The sequence below is a fragment of the Bremia lactucae genome, linkage group LG5 (assembly GCF_004359215.1).
Source record: "Bremia lactucae strain SF5 linkage group LG5, whole genome shotgun sequence".
NCBI classification, from domain to species: Eukaryota; Oomycota; class Peronosporomycetes; order Peronosporales; family Peronosporaceae; genus Bremia; species Bremia lactucae.
This window is the reverse complement of record NC_090614.1, coordinates 3,482,254-3,502,842: the sequence shown is the minus strand read 5'-3', so window position 1 is coordinate 3,502,842 and position 20,589 is coordinate 3,482,254. Positions and strand designations below refer to the sequence as shown.

Genomic DNA, 20,589 nt, shown 5'->3' with positions numbered 1-20,589 from the left:
CATTTCCGGTCTTGTCAGCACTGACGCTTTAAAAGGACGATTCCGTGCAGTATTGCACATACTGCGCTCCCCAGATAATTCTCTACGAATCTGATGCCTCCCGCACCGCGCTCACCGAATCAATATGTGTCTCTTCTATCCCCTAGACAATGGTGTTAGATTGTGGACATTTTTTCCTCCAACTGAATAATTGAGATAACTAGATTGTGCTATTCATAAAATGCAAGAGGTTTTAACAAGGTGAACCGGCACAAAAAATGATGTGCTCGATATGAGAGAAGGCGTAGCGGGAGAGAAGTGATGAATAGCATTGAAGTGTCCGCCCGGTCTCCACAGCCGTTAGTTCTGAAACCCAGGCCGTCGAATCATTGACCTAGTAAGAATGAGGTTTTTGGACAGATTCGTGTGCTAAAGATGTAACGAGAATCGCGGGGGGTACGCTCCAGTTCTGCAAGTCAAAAGTATCTTTAAATGTTCTTCGATACTCAACGCGCGTCCTGATTAGATTGGGTACCGCTTTCTCTTCATCTGCCGGCAAACCAGTCATGGCCTTGATGTCCATATTATGAAGGATAGCGCCTATACTGTGCCATTAAAACGTGCTTATATTTGCTACGTGACAGCAACGTAGGAGTTCGTCGCTGTTAAAATCCCGTTGCTGTCTATCAGCGGTGCTAATAGCGACTGGAACGTTTGCTTATATAAATCAGAAATTTGCAAGTATTAGATTGAGCAGTTAGATTAAGAGAAAAATACTTTTGATGGAATAGCTGAACTCACAAAAACCCTATAAATATGGCGTATAAATGTATTCGATATGGTAGTGGATAATCAACACGGCACCATTCGCTAGTACTGCTACAGTGCTAGCCAAATTGTACTCATAATAAGGAGCGCGACTCCACGTGCACGACATGCAGAGAAAGGTTTTAAGTTGCTAAAACGCTTTTACCAGTAATAAGCTTTCGAATATTGATTCGATAACGTACGCCGTTAGCCCATGGCTCGGCCATGAACGAAGATTTCATTATGTTCATATATTATATTGGATAACACATCGTTTAATTGTTACAGGGGCACCACACGTCCCTATGGTGGCTTAACAAGTCATTCGCTTAAAATATACATCGCAGGGAACACACTCCTCAGAACGAAAGCCCCTGTTCACGCATGAGGATCTAAGAAAATCTCTCCTTCAAATTCATGGACGAAAAGCTGGTATGCTTTGATATAACATCAATGATTCGTCCTTTCTCGGTATAAGCGTTTGAGCCGGTACCGTTGCAGCATAAAACTTATCGAATGCATGCACAATCTTCCACCCTCCTGTTGCTTTACTCATACAGAAGGTCAGAGAGCTACGTGGGGAGGTTAACCCATTCCCATGGCACGCTGGTGAGCGATCGGGCGAAAAAGATGTCGATCGCTTCCAATTGATTAATCTCTACAATAAAATTCGGAGGCGCTACTAGATCAAGTGTATCAACGCCTAAACTTGATCTGTTGATATTAAAGACATATAATGTCTCAGTTTTCTATTTTGAACTTATTTCCTAAGGTTTCTGGGGACTTTTTTCCCGTAGAATCTTGAAGACATAATCCCTCAAGTTCAATGAAATTTACTCCTTTTTTTATGTCGAAGTACCCGCCCCAATCGCTTCTAGCAGCGGTTGCGCAATCATGGCGAGATCCTCTGCGATCGACATCCAGTCGATCTAGTACTTTCGCACTGTCTATTAGTGTTAGGCGTTAAAGCATTTCTTGAATGTTGCTTTCGAAGCAAACATCCTTATTTCGGTCCATTTGATTGGTCTACCTTCGACGCTGCCTGTTCTTTTGCACAGTCGTCGGATCTAAATCCACAGTGTGATGTATCGCCACACTGAGGTCTTGCGCAGTCGTTCTATAGCCGAACCACAAATATTCAATCCTAGGACATCACGCGCTTGTGAGGGCTCAAAGACGTCCATCATATGGTAATTTGATGAACAAGAAACATGTGTCGTAACAGACAATTAAGGCATGGCTTGTGCTGTCTAAAATATAGTATTTTATGGTTGATATAAAATCTGTAATACTAGTCCAGTACGTTGCAACCATCGTCGTTCTGTTACGCTTTGATGTGTACTGGTGCCAACTACACGTTTATTTACTGTTATAGATGCGCGTGTTGCTAGGCGCACTGTCATTCTCATCAGAGGTATATCGCGCTCAACGAACTTGAGCTTACGATCTTCTAGCGATTGGCGTCGAATGAAATCTTTGACGCCCATAATCGACCATGGCAGCTTATAAGCCACTTTATCTGCAAGGTGATGATGGTAACTGTATTGGGTCTTTCTCGTTACGTGATACTTAGCTTACTTATACATGTTACTTAAGTAAGGTGTTATGTCCAATTCAGCGTGTGCAGCACGTCCAATGTTGGGGGGACATACCCACTATTAACCAGTAAGATGTCAGCACGTAGATGAAAGACTTCCATGAGGTCAGGAGATCATTTCATACTTAGAGTTTTCAAAATCAAAGTTTATATATTACGGACTTACTTAACGTTTATCGCGCACGTGCAAGCCAGGAAACATCGCTCTAAGCCCGTTACACCTCGTAGTACTTTGTGGTCATTCCCATAACCAAGTCTCAGATGAGTATTTCCTCGCCGTCGCCAACTCCAGAGATTTACTCTGAATCGCACGACTTCCCCTCATCTCACCAGTATAGAAAATCGAGGGGCATGAACTCCACCGCCTCCTAAACGGGACACGACTTCGTCAGAAAGACAAGACATTTGGCTTCGTGCATTATCACAAAGCCCATTGACGTGGCTTCCAGGTCCACATCTTCGTGTTTGGCATGCGTGAATTTATGACGTGCTATTGCCTCACGCGTGAAAATTCATCTTCCTTGGAGGAAAGCGCAAAGAACTCAGCGCGCACGCGGATTCGTCTTGAGTGGATCAAAGGCGATTCGCAGTTTGTTTTGTAACACGGACAGGGTCGAAAGCGCACAATCTTCCACAACGGTTTTCCGAGATCTCACTCCTTGGCCTTCCCGGGAAACCTAGGAGAGAAGAAAATTCATATTTGCTTTTGGCGACTCAATCAAACGCGAGTTTATCTCAGCTTTGACTACTTGAAATTATCGATTCAGGGAAGAGGGTCCTTACTTGCACCAGAATAGAGAGACATTTCTATCTTCACGGACTCGTTCCGTGAAGTTCGCGAGTGTCGTCGTGTGTCGTAACATTGTCGATGAGAATCGGCGAGTTGCTGTCAATTCGGCGTCGTTGAGCACAGCAGCGACGTGAACGACGACCTCTCCTTACGCGCTACTTTGACCTCGCGCTGCGCGAGGACTATACCATGACATATTTCTATACAAGCGCTATTCCGATTGCGATGGAGATCGACGTCGTCTAACTCCTGTTCGACAGTCTGCAAAAAATGACCGTCCACGGACCTGCTTTTATCGCCGTAAACAAGGCCATAGAGCCGCTGAGTGCCCCGCACCAGCTCCCGTAGTCAATCGCGCTGACGTAGCTGGTCACTTCGTCTCTGATCGAGTTTCACAGTCAAATAACGACAACAACCAGTAGGTGCGAGGTGCCCTACTGGTTGAAAGCTTGGTATAAAATTTCGGTGGCAATTAAGACTCCTAGCCCCAGCGTGCTTCCCGCGCATTTGACTGCCACCACACCAAATCGTGACTCGCAGTTGATTATCGTGGATCTTTACGTCGCCGGTTCGTGGTCACCTTTGTGCGCTCTCCTATACTTAGGAGCAGATAACAACTTCTTTAGCGCATCGTGTCTTTCGTTATTATCGACGCGCGCTCTCGTCTGCGACGGCTCTGGTGGAGTTGTAATGAAATTGATTATGAAAGGCCTCGACGTCTCTCACGATGAGAAGTGTCGAGCATTCATCGTTGACTCCATCTTAATTGTCAACGTTTATGCTTCAAACGACAGGCATGAGAAAAGCGTCTATTCCGCCAAATACAAAGAGATGGCCATGGTCTGTACCTATGGTGGTACTATTTGGCGATTTCAGCTGTGTACAGAGTTCACATCTCGACAGATTAGGAGGAATATGGCCGGAAAGTCCAGATTAGAAGGCCTTATTTCAAGCACGAGGATTCGAAGACGCTCAGACGCTGGCAGCATCGGCAATGGAGAATGAAAACCCCAAATGTAAAGGTTACTATACGTATTGTCGGCTTCGGTCTGCTAGCAGGATTAATAGATTTTATGTTTGCATGGCATAGAGAGCGGTCGTCAAGCAGGTTTTAGTACTTTCACCGGCGCTTCATTTTTGATAATCAATAAATTACCATGCTGTTGCGGGTTTTTGTTGAAGATTGATGTGTTCATCGAAAGTGTTGCGCTTTATGCATATGCGTGTATAGGGGATCGTATGACAAGAAAAATGCGGAGAATTTGAGTTTGGAAAATATCGCGTGTTGTGGCTCAGTCGGGTAAGGCAGGGCGGTGCATCCCACCGGTCACCGGCTCGATACCCGGCAACGACAAATAGTAAGACCTTCGGGAAGTGGTGTTTAAGGTTCACCAGCACTGTACCGCCAGACAGTGACGTCCCCCATTTTATGGTTGTCCACATATGTGGGAAAGGGAGCGCAGCGCGAACGACAGGAAAGCATTAACGGAAGGATAAAGTTTACGGTAAGATTGAGATGCACTCAAAAAATATAACTTACTATCCGGTTTGCAATCTCGACCGTAAGTCCATCTTTGAGCTCATAGCGCAACGTAATTCAACAGTGATCGACCGTAATAGGCGCAATCGAGCCAACTCGAAGCCAGTCCGTTATCCAATCCGGACGTCGATGCCAGCATGCGTCCACGAAGAGTACTTAGCGGAATCGATACGTCGAGATATAGAGCTAGAAATATATGGGATATAAAGGTTCTCGACTACGTCACCAATATCCGGCAGATAATGAAAAAGGTAAAACAGAGTACGGTGTATCTGAGTCAGACTCCTAGCCTAGGCGCACCCATACCTTTTGGCACCAAAAGGCCTCATCTAGACCACAGCAGGAGGCTTTAGGTGGTATAAACCATTTACAGGGTGTCCGCCTCAAAACGACTATGTGTGGCAACCCAAGCTTGTCTCAAATTGAAAGGAATACTAATTTAGTTCAGGGATTAAAACGAGCTTAGAGGCAGCATTTCCGGAAAGACGACACATAATCGAAAACTATTTCACATTCAAACAGCGGCCGATTCTTTGTCAGACCCGCAGCTCTAAAACAAGCGTTACGCGACTTTGTAACCGTGCTCAGCGATTTAAAATTAAGCCACGACGACAATACGATTGTTTTGAGCCTTTCTCGATGTTAGATGTCCTCCGGACCATCAAGTTGCTACCCATCATAAAGCCCTCGGACTGAAAATTGATACAGTCCCTATACTACGCTTCTTAGAATTGACCTTTAAATGCTCAGCCAAGCTTAGCAACTTAAAATTTTTCTCTGCTCGTCGTGTAACGGTGTGTCCCGTATAATTCACCTTTTCAAAATTTAAAACATGGTCTTCAAAAACTTAAAAGAGGATTTTTAGTAAATACTATTTCCTCTAAGAGAAATATATAAATAAGTACAAAATTATTATCCAATCCGATAGTCCTGTCGATTGGTTGAATTAAGTTTAAATCAAACGCGCACTGCCTAGAGGCTGTAGGCGGGCGCTTCTATAGCAGCCACGCAATACGATGCTCACACCTTCAAGCACAGTGAGGAAGCGGTGTAACTGTCATTTCTCACGTGCAAAGAGGTAATTGGTGGGCGCCTAAGCGACCTCGCTCAACGAACAAGGAACTTAGGACAATTGTCGTCGCGATAGCGGTTACCCGGCTTCACGAGGGCACTTTTTATCTAGAAAGAGGTTTAAGACTAATTCGTATTTGATATAATTAAAGAAAAAACTATTTAACAAGTCAATCGATGTCACCTTTGTAGATGTGCATCTTTAACTTATATTTTTTTGAATTTGTCGTCTCGCAGATGACGTCAGTCTCAGACGTCATTCTATTTAATGTGAATACACCTGTCTGCATCACATATCCAAGATTGGATCACTATATGATCCTCACTCGAGTGACGTGTCAACAAACTTCACATGAAATGATCGATCTCATCGTTAAGTGTACTTAACGGGTATGTAAGGTAAGGCAGTTAACCCATTACACCACCCCCTCTTCAAAATCGGTTTTCATTTTTAGTAACATCGTTAAAGGGAGGAACGAGGGTCAGCGAGCCGTCTCCATGTGCCGCTTCAGTTCTCTTAAACATTCCTCTAATAACCAGTGTGCGCTTCAACGAGGGCGTCATCACACGGCGCTCTTCATTTCAAGTAAAGGGGCAAAGCTGATGGATTGTCTGCAGAGACACCCACACAACCCAAAATATAGCGTACGCGTCGCAATGGTACGCCGCTGTGCCTAATTTTACGGTTACGGTGCCGACAGGCACTGCTGCTGTCGCGCTGTCAATTGGAAACAATGATCGATCCCACTTGCATACTGAGGATGTAGATCAGTCGTTCATTATCGACTATAATAAGTCGACGCCGCTGCCATCAACTCATAGTAGTAATGACCACAGCGAGCTGATGGTAAAGGGTGAAAGCGATATAATGCCCATCCGAATTATACCTATTGCTCCTGACATGGGGACGCCTAATGTTGCGAAGGTGAACTTGCCTAACGTCAACAAGGAATATGTCTCATCGGCTGCGCTAACAAGCGCTGCAATCACCCATGAAAGCACTGCCCGTATAGGTGCAATTGCTTCTTAGTTGGTTACCAACATCTGTCGTTCAGACTATCCACAATGGGGAGCCTGACGCAGAAAATACTGAGCATCAAGCTCAACGGACCGCACGAGGTCGTATTCACTGTGTCACAATTTAACCGTATCGAACACGGCTATGTGACTGGTTGCATACTTCCAATACCACCTTCATCTGAATGGCCTCATTCGGATGAAACTAGTTAGTGAGTCGCTCCTATAGCGCGCCCTTCCAGACGCTTATAGTTATCATGGCGTCTACCATTCGTGAAAAACACAAGGGAATCACTTGGCCGTATAATTCCCCGATCCCGGTCGTGTTGCGTTCGAATGAAATAACCAACACTACGAAATAGAATTACTGCACCGTTTTCAGCCACATTGCGATAGGCGAAAATGTAGTGGCAGCAAATCAACTTCGCTCATTTGCATGTGAGAGAAGTTATGGGCGGTATTGTTACCCTGCTTCTCTTTGATACGCTACTCCTGCTAGTCCATTTGATCTGTTTCACCACCTGTCAGGGGATGATCAGCTGTAGACACGTGGAGCTTGCTACCTAGCAGCTCAAACACATGGCTCCGAAAACTAGACGTAAGACGTGGATCCCATTTTGATACTATGGACTCGGGTATCCCTTGTAGTTGGTAAACATGATTCAGGAACAAGAGAGTTGCCTCCTTGCCTGCTGTATGGTGCAAAATGCACTTTTTTGCTCAGTCTGTCTACGAATACGACGAGCCCCGTTTGACCTTCGTGGTTGGGCGGCATGCCAAAAATGAAGTCCAGACTTTCTGACTTCCAACAATATGTTTGAATCGGTATCGGCTTCAGCGGCGCACTGCTGGGCGATGCTGGCTTCACGCGCTGACACTGTTCACAAGAGCGAATATCGTTGGACACCTATCTATATAGGTGTGACCACCAAAATTCTTCTGGCAATCGTAAGAAAGTCTTTTCACGGCCCAGATGGCCCAGATGCCCATGAGATGGTGCATCATGGAGCTCGTGAAAAATCATCAGCTTGAGAACTTTGTCATGAAACACATGGAGGGGATCACAAGGTGACAACTAATGCCATAACAGGCCATCGTTGTAGCTAAAGCGATTTAGCTTAGCCTTCAGGTGCGACGGAAGGGTTACCTTTCGTGCCACCAAAGTAATCCAGGCGAAAATGGTCGTTCTGACTATAGCCCTCCTGTATTTAGAGGCTTACGAGCTCGTCACGTGGCACGCCTTCATGACTGCCAGCGTTGACGACTGAAATTATGTTTTAGCAATAGCCACACTTTTTGGTGTATTTCCTTGAAGTTTGGTCTGCACGAAAAAAGTCAGCCAAGAAGTTCGACTTTCTTGGCATTTATTCAAGTTTTAGATTAAATTTAGAGCAGAATGTAAGCCATCTTGCCATTTTAGACAAGAGGTGTGGTGAGTTCTTGCGGTCCGCGATGATGCGTGATCCGTATACGGTCGACACCGTAGTCATCCTTCTGCAAGAGTGCGCTGCCGATTGAAAAATTGCTTGCTTTGCAGACAAAGCTTAACAGCTTAAACGCGCCTGGCAATGCCAAGACGATGCCTCTACAAGAGATTGCTTCACCGATGTATGTGCATCTACTTGTTCTTCTGATTAGACCCATTCTGTATCCTTTCTTAGGAGGTGAGAAAAGAGCTTAGTCCGCTCCGCATAATTTGTGCTGTGCTTATGCAAGAAAATGACGAGCCCTACGGATTGGTGCAAATCCTTCACGTGTCGTCGGATTGGCCATTTCTGTACGATTTAACATCGTCTTGGTCTGCTCGTACACCATATGTACCTACGGTGCAGCCCAGCACAGGTATCTCGGGGGTCCATATGACGCACTTTTGAAAGTTGACGTATCACTGAGCGTCATCCAGAGACAGCGTCCAAATGGCGCTTGTGCGACTCTATTTCGCTCAGCCCGTCCTCAGTTCTACAACGCACAAATGCATCGTTAAAGTAATGTGCCGCGAAGACTCAATGCTGACGCATCACGTGAGCCACCACTCGGTTGAATGTCGCCGGTGCGTTCTTCAACCCTTGACGCATCACAAGCCACTCCGACATCATACCGCTTGAAGTGCTTAATGCCGTTTTGGCTACATCGGACTCTCTCATGAGTACCTGATAGAAGCCAACCTTCAAACTTAACGAGAAGAAAATAGTTGACTTTCCTATGAAGATCTACAAAACATCTTTCCGCGGGATCGGTGTTTGCGCCGGAATGGTGTCGTGTCCAGCTTATTGTAAACGTAAACCCGCGCAGTCCACCTGTGGCCTTACGCAGACAGAAGACAGGACTGCATCGAGGTGACCTGCTCCCAGTACATGTCCCGCTTTGGCTCGCTTGTCGAAAAACTCATCGATATAATTGATTTATTATTTCGGCAACGGCCAATGCCTGGGTCCACAATAATTGATTTCAGGTTCTAAAACAATCTCGTGCCCAATGCCCCTATCGGCCGGTAGGCGGCTCGGCATTTCTTCCGGGAACACATCACGGTCTCTTACAGAATTTAAGAATACGGGTGGTTTTTCAAGACATCTTAGCCTTAAAAAGCGAACCGTTTCTATTCGTCCGTTTCTAGGATGCTTTCGCTCACCGTGGACGACGAGCTGGGACTCTGGCATAGCAGCGAGTCATCATGTGGCCGCGCTTGCCGCAATTATAGCAGACTACGTCTAAATCGTCCAGCTTTTGGGAGTGGCATCCAGCCTATCGACCGCCGGCATGTTGTCGAGTCATTGATGTTGAAGGATTGTTTCTAAACAAAGGCTGTTTAAATTTCCACTTCCATCGTCGGCGTCATCTTCTAGAAAGAGACTGTCGCGATGGACCGTGCCGCAGTCCGTTCATGGACCTGGACAGCTTTATGTGTTCAGGTTTCGGAATCAAAGTAATGGATTGCCGGCAGCGAGCGCATCTCCTTTACATTCTTGCAAGGATCGCCCAAAGCCTTGCGCCTGAAGCAACACTTCGTTGTTCGGCGGCTAATATATGTCGCGAATCTTTGTCTTAAATATCGTTCGTGAAGGAACCGCCTAACCGTCCGCCACAAGTGCCAAGTAAGCCCACTCTGAGATATTACCGCGCAAAATGCAACATTGCGTGCCACACCATCCAAATTTCGTCCTCGATGAGGTGCACCACACCAACTCCTCCAGGTCGAACCAGTGGACGGTCGCGTGCGCTGCAGTTCCTCCGAACTTGGGCGGGTCCATTCGAATGGGCCTCGGCTGATGCGGCCGGAGGGAGAGCATCTCAATGGTGCTGTTGAGATGCTCTCATTAAGCCTGCTCTCGCCTAAGCTTATCCTGAGTCTTAAGGAGCAATATGTCTTTATTTATAGAAGCAAAAGATTCACCATACATTATTTTTGATTTAAATAATTGGACTCCGCCGTAGCATGGCTGTGTGTCTCGGACGCGACCCTTCGGTGTTGAGCACAAATGCCTCAAACTGCTCCAACTGGGCAACATTTTGCTCAAGAAGACTGCCCAGGAGCCTGGATAGGGCTTGCTCAACAAGTCCTTGCGCCAAGTGCTCTACCACCTCCCGATGATGTTCGAATAGGTGTGGGAAATGAGCCTAATCTATAATGCTCATTCTCACTGACACGCTTAGAGGGATGAGTCGTGGAAAGGATTACTAGTGCTACCAAGTGTAGGCATGCGCTTCTATAATATCGCGCTCTTCTATGCATTCACCGTCAAGCACAGTGACGTAGCTGGTGAATACCTAAGCAACCTCACACATTGAAGTAGGTACCTGAGGACAAGCGTCGTCATGGAAGCGATTACCCGGCTTCACGTGCGCACTTGTTATCTAGGAAGTAGTTTCAAGACTGGTTAGAATTAAAATATAAAACTTCTCTACATCACGTCTTACAATGAGGTCTTACGGATTCTTCAGACCTAATATTGTGTTTCTCTCCAAATGAAAGCCACTAAAGATGGAGATGAGGTCAACTTGAACTCTCTAATCGCTCGATGCCATCTCTGCAGATGTGCATTTCTACCAGGCGGGCGTATTTATTCTAAAGGCGTCGTCTCGCAGATGAATTTAATCCCAGACGTCATCCTATTTAATCTGGATGCCATTCTGTGCATCACATACACAAGGGTGGATGACTATATGAATCTCACCCGAGTGACAGGTCAACTAGCCGCACATGAAGTAACTGACCTCCCCGTTAGGTGTTCCTACCGGGCGAGTAACATAAGGCAGTTAGCCCGTTACAAGGCGGTTTTGTAACGGGGCACTGCCGACTTGTACTGCTACAGTACAAGTCCAATTCGCGCTGCTTCAGTACGAGTGGTGCGTCACGTCACTTCACGTACACTAGTACGTGTAGAGGAAGACTTTTTTTTTAAAACACTTGCTTTAAAGAGTTAAGAGAATATTGTGTTTAACATAATTAAGCTCTTTTGTTTCTATCTATTTATACTAACTAAATTATAAACGAATACAAAACATTAGTAAAGTCTTATCTGTCTCTCTCTTTGCGCGCGTCCAGCGCTGACTGGACCGCGGAGAAAGTAGATAATGGTCTATATCTACCAATGGATTAGCTTTTAGAATATTACTACGTAAAGTAATATTCTCCAAAAAATATCTACCCTTTACATAATATATAAAGTAATATTTTATGTGATAATTTCATGTAACGATACACCCCATTACAGCTTTACTTTATATTAAAGTCAATGAATAAAAGATCGTTACGCAGACCCTTAATTTGTGAATACATTTTGCTTTTTCTTAATCCTAAAGCCTAGTATTGACCTTTAGTAGGTAAGACTTCTTCGCTTGAGTGGCGAGTTAAATAAGTATAAGAAAACACAAGAGAAATTAGGGATACATTTTCTGTTTCGAATTTAGTAGTCGACAAAATAGGTGCTACGCTTTTATCAATAAACTTAAGTTTGTCGTGACAACCACGAGATCAGCAGATGGCAGCCAATACAGCGGAACAGCTCGCAAAGGAGAAAGAAGAAGGCGCGTCCGAGTTTCAAAAGCAAAAGAAAGTCGTGAGTGACCTTCTATTTAACGCCGAAAGTACGTATTAATCACCTCGTAATTATTGGCACAAGTTTTTCGTATCCACTCACTCTGTCTGGTTGTAATTTAGATGGTGATCTGGAGCAATTGCAACAGACGCTGAAGTCGCTACAGGTCATGGGTGTAACTGACGTCAAAGAAGCGCTTGTGGATTTTAAAGACGCTCATAAACGCACGGCACTGCATTTTGCAGCGGCGAAAGGACGTCGTAAAGTCATTAGCTTTATTCTAGACCGTGCACCCAAGTGCGTCGAGTGCGTGGACGAAGAAGGCGCGACACCACTTTTGTATGCAGTAAAAGAGAATGAATATGCAGCTATAAAACTTCTTTTAGCGTACTTTTCCGATCCGAATACGGCCATGCAGAACGGCACGACGGCATTGCACGAGGCAGCAGCGAATGGCTCCATTCGTACAGTTAAGCTCCTTGTTGAGCACAAGGCTCAGCTAGATGCGTCGACAAAGAATGGAACGGCCTTGCACTTTGCCGTTAGTGAGAATCGCGAGAAAACAGTGGCAGAGCTCTTGCGTCTCGGCGCTAAAGTCGACATTACCAACGCAGGTGGAGTGACCCCCCTCATGCTGGCGTGTTTAATGAATAAGCGTGCCGTGGTAAAAGTGTTGCTTGAAAGTGACGCGAATGTAGCCGTGACGATCGAAGGGAACCTCACGGCGTTGCACATGGCTGCGGAAACGGGCTTTACTGAAGTCGTGCGCGAATTTCTCAACTGCAGATTGGACGACACGAAAGTAATTGCGAATGTGGTTTCGAATGCTGGTGCAACGCCATTGCAGCTTGCTGCTGGCATGGGGCATCACGAGATCATGACTTTGCTTCAGCCAATAACGAAAGGTTTTGAAAACGTCGACATGGATACATTAATGGCCCAAGAAAAGAGCAAATTAGATGCTTTTTATAATCAAGCGGAAAAAGACAAACATTCTGGTGCAACATTCAAAACACACGCGCCTCAGACGGCGGAAGAAAAATTAGAAGCGCAGAATCAGAAACAATTAGCTGAGATTGGGAACGAGAGTGATATTGTTGTTCCTGATGCTGTCGAAGCGACTGAAGAGCAGAAAACCAGAGCGACGAGCCTCAAGAATGAAGGCAACACGGCCTATTTGGCAAAACAATACGATCAAGCTGTTGAACTCTACTCGGAAGCAATTGCAATTACACCTGCTGATCCTGTACTCTATAGCAATCGTTGTGCTGCGTACTTAAGTGCGGGTGATGCAAAGCGGGCGCTGCATGATGTGCGCGTGTCAAAGAAACTGCGTCCTAAGTGGCCCAAGGCATTGTTTCGGGAAGGGCAGTGCCTTGAAGCGCTTGGATTGTACGAAGAGGCTGCATGCGCGATGTGGGCAGCCATTCAGCTCGCTCCGGATGATAAGCTGCTGAAGCATCGGTTCCAGGAATGTGTTAAACGCGGTCGCTCGAATCACCAGACCAAGCTGCAAACACTAGGCACGTCGTGATAATAAAGGGCAATGGTCGGCTAAATACGAAAACTTGAAACAAATTTTGTACCAAAACGCACTTACTTACTAATTGAGTAATGTTGAAAGGATATCAGCTTAAAAAAAATCACTACATAACCTTCCGCTCACTTGAAAAAGGCTTTAAGTCATGCTGGCTGCGCTGATGTGTGGTATAAACATTACGATGCAACTATTTATACCACTGAAGGTTGGATGAGCCATACAGAGCACGAGTGCAACGGCTAGCTCTTTGCATAATGATTATTACCTACATGAGGAATATTGTTAAAATGATCTTACAAGTTAATTTGAGAGAACTGTCACACGACCTGGACGCGCGAATATGACGGTAAGCATTAAGTCACTTTACACATTTTTATATTAGACTATATTGAGTCAGGAATATTCAATACAATTGACTCTTTCCGTAATGGCACACATCGGTTGGAGAACCGTTGTTGTGGTACATTTACTTTATGGATAAAATTCCCTTTATTTAATTTTTAAATTGTTAATTCCTTAAATCCCATTTATTACGGGTAACAAATGTAATCGTCGCCAGATATAAATCTGGCGGCCGAAATCTATTTTAAATTAGCTAGGGTAAGTTTTTTTTAGATTTTAATAATTAAACAAAGTGCAGTTCCCCTTTTGGTCTTAAAGCGTTAAGTGCCTTCCTAAGGCTTGCGCATTGATCTGTAAGAGATAAAAGCCTTTCAAAGGTATATCCTCTTGGGCACTAGTTGCCACTTGATGCTAAAAAAAACCTAAATTCTTTGAACTAGGATTCATTGAGCTTTTATAGCTTGTAAGACTCCCTGAGTTGAAAAATTTATTACTTCAATAGAACTAAGAGACTATCTGAGTCTAAAAGTCTTCCTCTGATTTTAGGAGGGAGGTAGCTCCGCTACACCTGGTAGCACTCGTAGTCAATCTACGCCTGGGTCCTTACAAGACTAAATCATCGCGAAAATATAAGAAATTCCTGAACTGTCAGAAGCGCAACGCGCAGCTTATGACAAGCTCAAAACGTTATTTGGGCTTGTACATGAAGATTTCGTTGTCTCCCAGGGACCAGAGGTCCTGCATCCAAGGCTTGAAGCCTTCATGTGATACGAAGCCTCCCTGATCAGTCAGGTACAGGACCACCTAGCGGCATCTATGCCATCCCGGCACATCTCTGTACCTAAATCAGAGCCGAGGGCTCGCCCTCTAGCTGTAAAATGTGAAGAAATTTGTGTAAAAAGAGGGAGAAAATCTCCCTTTTTGGATTAAGCAGGTGCAAATATCTATTAATTCCGCCTTGTTCTTAACAGAACGGCAGAAGGTGGCTATAATCATTTCCAAACTTGGAGGTGGAGCCATAAAGCGGGCACTATCGTGCAGCACGTCCATGAACGATCCTTTTCCCTCATGGGATTCGCTGAAACAGCAAATGACCAGCATGCTTGCACTGCCTGATCAGGCTTTTTGCATGCGAGCTCGGCTCCTAGCCACTCGACAGGGTAAAAGAACCTTAGGTGACTTTGTTTAGGAGTTGAGAACTCTCATTGCATCTACGCATCAAGACCCGGTGCAAGAAGCAATTGTCGTCACAATCTTTATGGAAAGGTCTCAACAAGTACGTTGTCCGGACGGAATTATTCCGATCTTTCTGCTATTTTCGAAGAGGCAGTTGCCAACGCGCTACGCGCCGAGCTCGACTTTAAGTCTGCTCATGTTAGCACGCCTTTTTACCGAACAAGCTCTTCGAGCACATGGGTTCCGGCTAAATAAGCGAGACCTATGGATTTAAGCCTCGTTGAGGAAGGAGAAGAGGCTCTTCAAGCTGTGGAACAGCATGAGACCATCCGTAGATGTTATATGTGCGGAAACACGAAACATTTACGTTCGGTCTGCCCCTACTTAATTCGCGTAAAGTTTAAAAGAGCTCCAACGCCGACCTATACCAGAGATCTGGTACGGTGCGGGAAAAATTCGATACCCGGCAGGTGCAGGGCGCCCTACTGGGGAAGACCTAGGCTCTGTTGAACCTCTAGAAGGTGAGAATAATCAAAACCTAGCCCCAATCAGCTCGGTGCTTAATGGCACGGGGCGAGAATACAAGCCTGGCTTGCTAGTCGCTGAAGCGACTAACGGGCTTTGATAAGCCATGGTCAATTTTAATTGAATCAGGAGCGTCTTGCAATCATAATCGACGCCAAAATTCTTGAAGGAAGTCAATACGTTAAGGCGCTTAATGTTGAAATACGTTACGCTATGAGCTTGAAGATGAGCTTACGGAAGATTTTAAATGGAAAGTAAGTTATATTTCTGAGTTTATCTCAATCTTACCGTTAACTTTATCCTACCGCTAGCTTTATCCTACCGTTAATTCTTTCCTATCGTTCGCTGCGCCCCCATTCCCACATATGTGGACTACCATAAAATGGGGGACGTCACTGTCTGGCGGTACAGTGCTGGTGAACCCCAAACACCAGTTCCCGAAGGTTTTTCTATTTGTCGTCGCCGGGTATCGAACCGGTGACCAGTGGGATGCACCGCCATGCCTTACCCGACTGAGCTACAACACGATATTTTCCACATTCAAATTCTTTGTATAATTCTTGTCATACGATCTCTTATGCACGCATATGCATAAAGCGCAACACTTTCGATGAACACATCAATCTTTAACACTTAAAGCGGATGAAGGTGATACAACCACTGGTCGCTTAGCGACTAGGACTCGAGTCACTGTTCCCAAAGTTCCATTGAACTTAGGTATAAAGTCTCTGGACTTTTACATAATGGAACGCTGTCTCGTCCTTTATTTGAATTCGACATATGATCTCATCCTTGGTATGGTCTAGCTAGAACACCACGAGCCATGGATCAATTGGGGGTCTAGACCTTTGGCGCCACGTGCAATGTTCCTAGCAAAGTTTTGGAGAGTCATGAACCCACCTTTGCTAGGCAGCAAAAGCGCTATTGGCGCGGATCATTGAATGAGTCTGTCAGTGTTTTAGACATTGGAATGTCTGAGTTCATAAACTGCAACGTTAAAAGAATAATTCTGAGCCCAACTTAGCAGAAAGAAGTGGAACGGCACGTACTCCGTCGAGTGACACTCGTTATAATATCAATTCAGTGAATGCTGAAAGCATTGTCGGCCTAAGGCCGAATCATCAAGGGTGCAATATCCCTGGGATACGTGGATTGGCACGTCTTACTCCACCGAGAATGGTCGGCCGAGGTGGCATCATACTGAGTGCCAGTAGTAAAAGTCTTGGCGGTTCGCCAGGATGTCAAGGGTGCAATATCCCTGAGATGCGTGGAGTGGCACGTCTAAGTCCACCGAGTGTGATCGGCCGAGGTGGCACCATACTGAGCCTAAGTAGTGACACTATTGGCGGTACGCCAGGGCATTTCGGGTCAAATCTTTCTAATGACGGTGAAGTGACACTTAAACGGCGCTGAATAAGGAAGTTGAGATACCTTGCTCCTTGTCGGATGCCGAATAAAATAACAGCTCTGGTATAGATCCAATGCAGGCTGGAAAATTTGGGGACGTGAATGTCCCGGCCTCTAAGAGGCGTATTGTCTCTACTTTGAGGCAGGGAGATGCGATGCGTCTATACCCTCACAAAGTGATACGATCGAGCAATCGCATACGCTTGTAAATGGTGTAACCGGTGACATTGAGGGGGAAGCTAGCCTTGCGGATATCCCTTCGTTACATGCTCTTTAGGAGCTAGGAGAAATGTCTATTGATGAGTGCGGTCAAGCTTTAAAGACTGGCGACTTATCTTTGATGGTGGTCATTTGACCAACGAGTTAAGCTCAAAGCTGTTCTTAATGACACAAAGCTGCACTAAGGGCGCGGAATGGGTCATCGATCTATAAATATCGTACGGATCCCTTTTATTCCTTCATTAAGGAATTTTAAGATGTGGTATGTAATAGTCCACCATCCGCTTTACCTCCGGATAGAGGTGTCAGTCATGTAATTGACTTTGGTTCCGGGAACTAAATACTGTGTCACACAACCGTGCCTTTACCAAGGGAACAGTGTGACGTCATTGACGATTTCTTCCGTGCTTCGCACGAGGCTAGAATGATACGAGAGAGCAAATCTCCCCATCCGACACCGACATTTTGTGTAAAAAAACCAAATTGTAAATGGCGCATCGTACACGCTCTTAATAAGCTTAATGCTGCTACTATCCCAGCACAAACCCCCATTCCTAGAAGGATATTCTTCAGAACACTATGGTGGAATGTACAATGTACAGTGCACTGGACTTAGTCGATAAACTACTAACTGCTATTGCGAGCTATCGATATCCCGCTTACAGCAGTTAGCACCCCAAGCGGTATATGATGGGAGTCGTTGGTTATGCCATAAGGGTTTTCCAACGCCCCGGCAACTTATAGTCGTCTAGTGACGCAAAGGTTTCGCCCTCATCGAGCTTATGCACAGACTTATTTTGACGACATTTTTGTCCGTAGTCGTGTGGAGCAGGGTCCGTCGGATATGACAAATCAATTAGATCATTTGCAAGCAGTGCTCGAGTGTATGCGCACAAATAGATTGTATGCCAATGCATTTAAATGCATTTTCGGCGCATAAGAAATTCTGTTGTTAGGGTTCTTCATTGGTAAGGAATGCCTTAGAGCGGATCCCACTAAGGTAAAAACAATAGTAGAACCGCCGGTTCCTAAAAATTTATAGGATTTGCGTAAGTGGTTGGGTCTTACCAATTATTTACACAAATATAGCGAAAATTACGCTGATATGGCTAGGCCGTTATCTAATCTCCTTGTAAAGGATACAGAATGGTGCTAGACTAGCACAAAGCAAAATGCTTCTCAAGCAGTCAAGGATAGCCCCCGGTTCTGTCACTGCCGAATCTAAATTTACCTTTTAGCTTCATCTCTGACGCATCGGATTTTGCCATTGGCAGTGCTCTGTTACAAACAGATGCTGATAGGCGTAAATGTGTTATTGCGTTCGCATCTAGACAGCTTAAACCTGCGAAAAAGAACTACCCAGTTCATGACATTGAGTTTCTTGCTATGAAGTATGCTCTCGTCAAATTCAGAGTTCATCTGCTCGGCTCTAAGCCGTTTGTGATATATACTGATCATGCGTCATTACGCACGGCGACTAAGTCGCCCCATCTCTCTCAGAGAATGGTTCGGGGGCTATACTTTCGCGGAATACAACTTCGAGGTGAAGTATAAGCATGGCAAGGAGAATGCTTTGGCCGATGCGTTATCACGCAGGCCTAATTATAAGCCCTTTCATTGAACGACTATCCTGTCGCCTATCACTGAATTATTTCGTTCGGCTTACGCCAAATATGAACAGTGAGTAGCTTTGCTTCGAGCTCAAAAGAACTTTAATTCAGAAATTAAATTGCCGGCACATTTGCGTGCAAAGTTACATCGATTCCCTATCGATTACGACCTGTTGCTTTATTGCACAGACACCGCGGACCCTCCGCGTGTCGTTGTACCTCATGATGAGGATTTGAAGTACCGAATTCTCTATGAGGCACCTGATACTGTCCTTGGTGGTCATCTCAATTGAGAAAAGACCTACGGCTCTGTAAGCCAGATTTATTGGTGGCCCAAACTTTATTAATGGGTTAGCACATATGTTTGCACATGCAAAACTTGCCAACGGGTTGAACCCTCGGCGCATGCTGCTGCGCCACTGGCGAGCCTTTCCGTCCCCATGGGTTGCTGGGAGTCCATTACTATGAATTTTATTTTCGGTCTAACGAAAGATTCAGCCGGTAACTCCGGCATAGTGGTCTTTGTTGACCGATTAAGCAAAATGGCTCACTTAGCGGCTGTGCAATATACCAATGATGGTGAAGGCACAGCAAGGCTGTTTATTGATCGCGTGTTTCGCCAACATGGTTTGCCAGTGGCGATTGTCTCTGATCGGGACCCCTTTTCACTCGTCAATCTCTTTCTTAGAGCCGTCAGTTTTACAAAATTTTGTGACGCATTCGAATCCAGTAGGAGGGTCATCACCTGGTCATACATAGCCTCTTACTTGTGCGCTATAGACCAGCAAGGATAAGGTCCAAATTTTTGGGACCTCAGGGACTATGCTACCCATTTATTCGACAACTCTGAACTTGAAGGTAACTTCAGAGTCGGCGTCGGTAGGGCACCCCGCCCCTACTGCGCTCCTACATTTCTCTAACTCTCAGTGCTCGATTCAGAACTCATGCGTCATGCACGCTGGTTCTCGCCATCGCCTTTTGAGAAGGAAGTCCTATGCCGGGAATCTTTGCCCCTCCCGAGCTCATGGGAGTGGTATCTGACCTCTAGGCTGACGGCTATACCAAGCTGTCGCCGAGGCACTGTTGTAGGATTGCTCCTCAACTAAGTCAACCTGGATTGCCTCTTCCATCGTCGACGAAACCTTTCTGAAAAGTGCCTGGCCTGATGAGCCATGCCGTTGTCTGTTCATAAACGTGGGCACCGTGATATGCTCCGGAATCGGACCAACGGTTATGGACGCCGACAGCGAGCGCATCTCTCGCACATACTCTTGCAGAGATCGCTTCGCCTGTCGCGCTCCAAGGAAGCAACTCTTCGATGTTCGGCGGCTGGTACATGGCGCGAATCTTTTCCTTGAAGATCGCCCAAGTAGGAAACGCCTTTTTGTCCGCCATAAGCGCCGAGACCTTACCGAGCAGGTGCGACATGGCGTACGACACCATCCGGCTGTCGTCCTCGATGAGCTGCGTGACACCGCATTGCTCCGCGGCTAGCAGCCAGTGGACAATCCTGTGCGCTGCAGTTCCATCGAACTTGGGCGGGTCCATTCGAGTGGGCCTATGCTGATGCTGCCGGGCAGAGAGCATCTCAACAGTCCTGTGGAGAGCCTCGCTCCGAGCCTGCTCATGCATCAGATCATCCTGAGTCTAAGTGACGGACTCCACCGCGGCATGGCCCTGGGTCTCGGACACGGCTCTCCGCTGTCCGTGCACAAATGCCTCAAACTGCTCATACTGAGCAACTTGTTGCTCAGGAGGACTGCTCAGGAGCCTGACCAGGGCTTGTTCACCAAGTTCCTGCGCCATATGGCCCGCCACCTCCCAATGATGTTCGAAGATGTGGGAGAAATGAGCACAATCGATGTGGGACGCTCATCCTTACGTACACACGCATATATGCGGGTCGTGGGAAGGATTTCAAGTGCTACCAACT

At 45.9% G+C, this 20,589-nt stretch overlaps 1 protein-coding gene across 1 annotated transcript; it reads left to right on the top strand.

Annotated features, from left to right (window-relative positions):
- Positions 1-11,773: 11,773 nt before the first annotated feature.
- Positions 11,774-13,428, top strand: CCR75_001050 (uncharacterized protein). The gene is made up of 2 exons (XM_067959155.1): positions 11,774-11,886; positions 11,960-13,428. The coding sequence occupies exons 1-2, from the start codon at positions 11,781-11,783 to the stop codon at positions 13,369-13,371; spliced, it is 1,518 nt and encodes a 505-aa protein (XP_067821361.1). The 5' UTR covers positions 11,774-11,780; the 3' UTR covers positions 13,372-13,428.
- The last annotated feature ends 7,161 nt before the right edge of the window (positions 13,429-20,589 follow it).

Bases quoted from the DNA above. Each gene is read 5' to 3' on its own strand.
- CCR75_001050 (XM_067959155.1), top strand. From the start codon at position 11,781: ATGGCAGCCAATACAGCGGAACAGCTCGCAAAGGAGAAAGAAGAAGGC. The intron at 11,887-11,959 runs GTACGTATTAAT...GTTGTAATTTAG, and splicing joins CCTTCTATTTAACGCCGAAA to ATGGTGATCTGGAGCAATTG.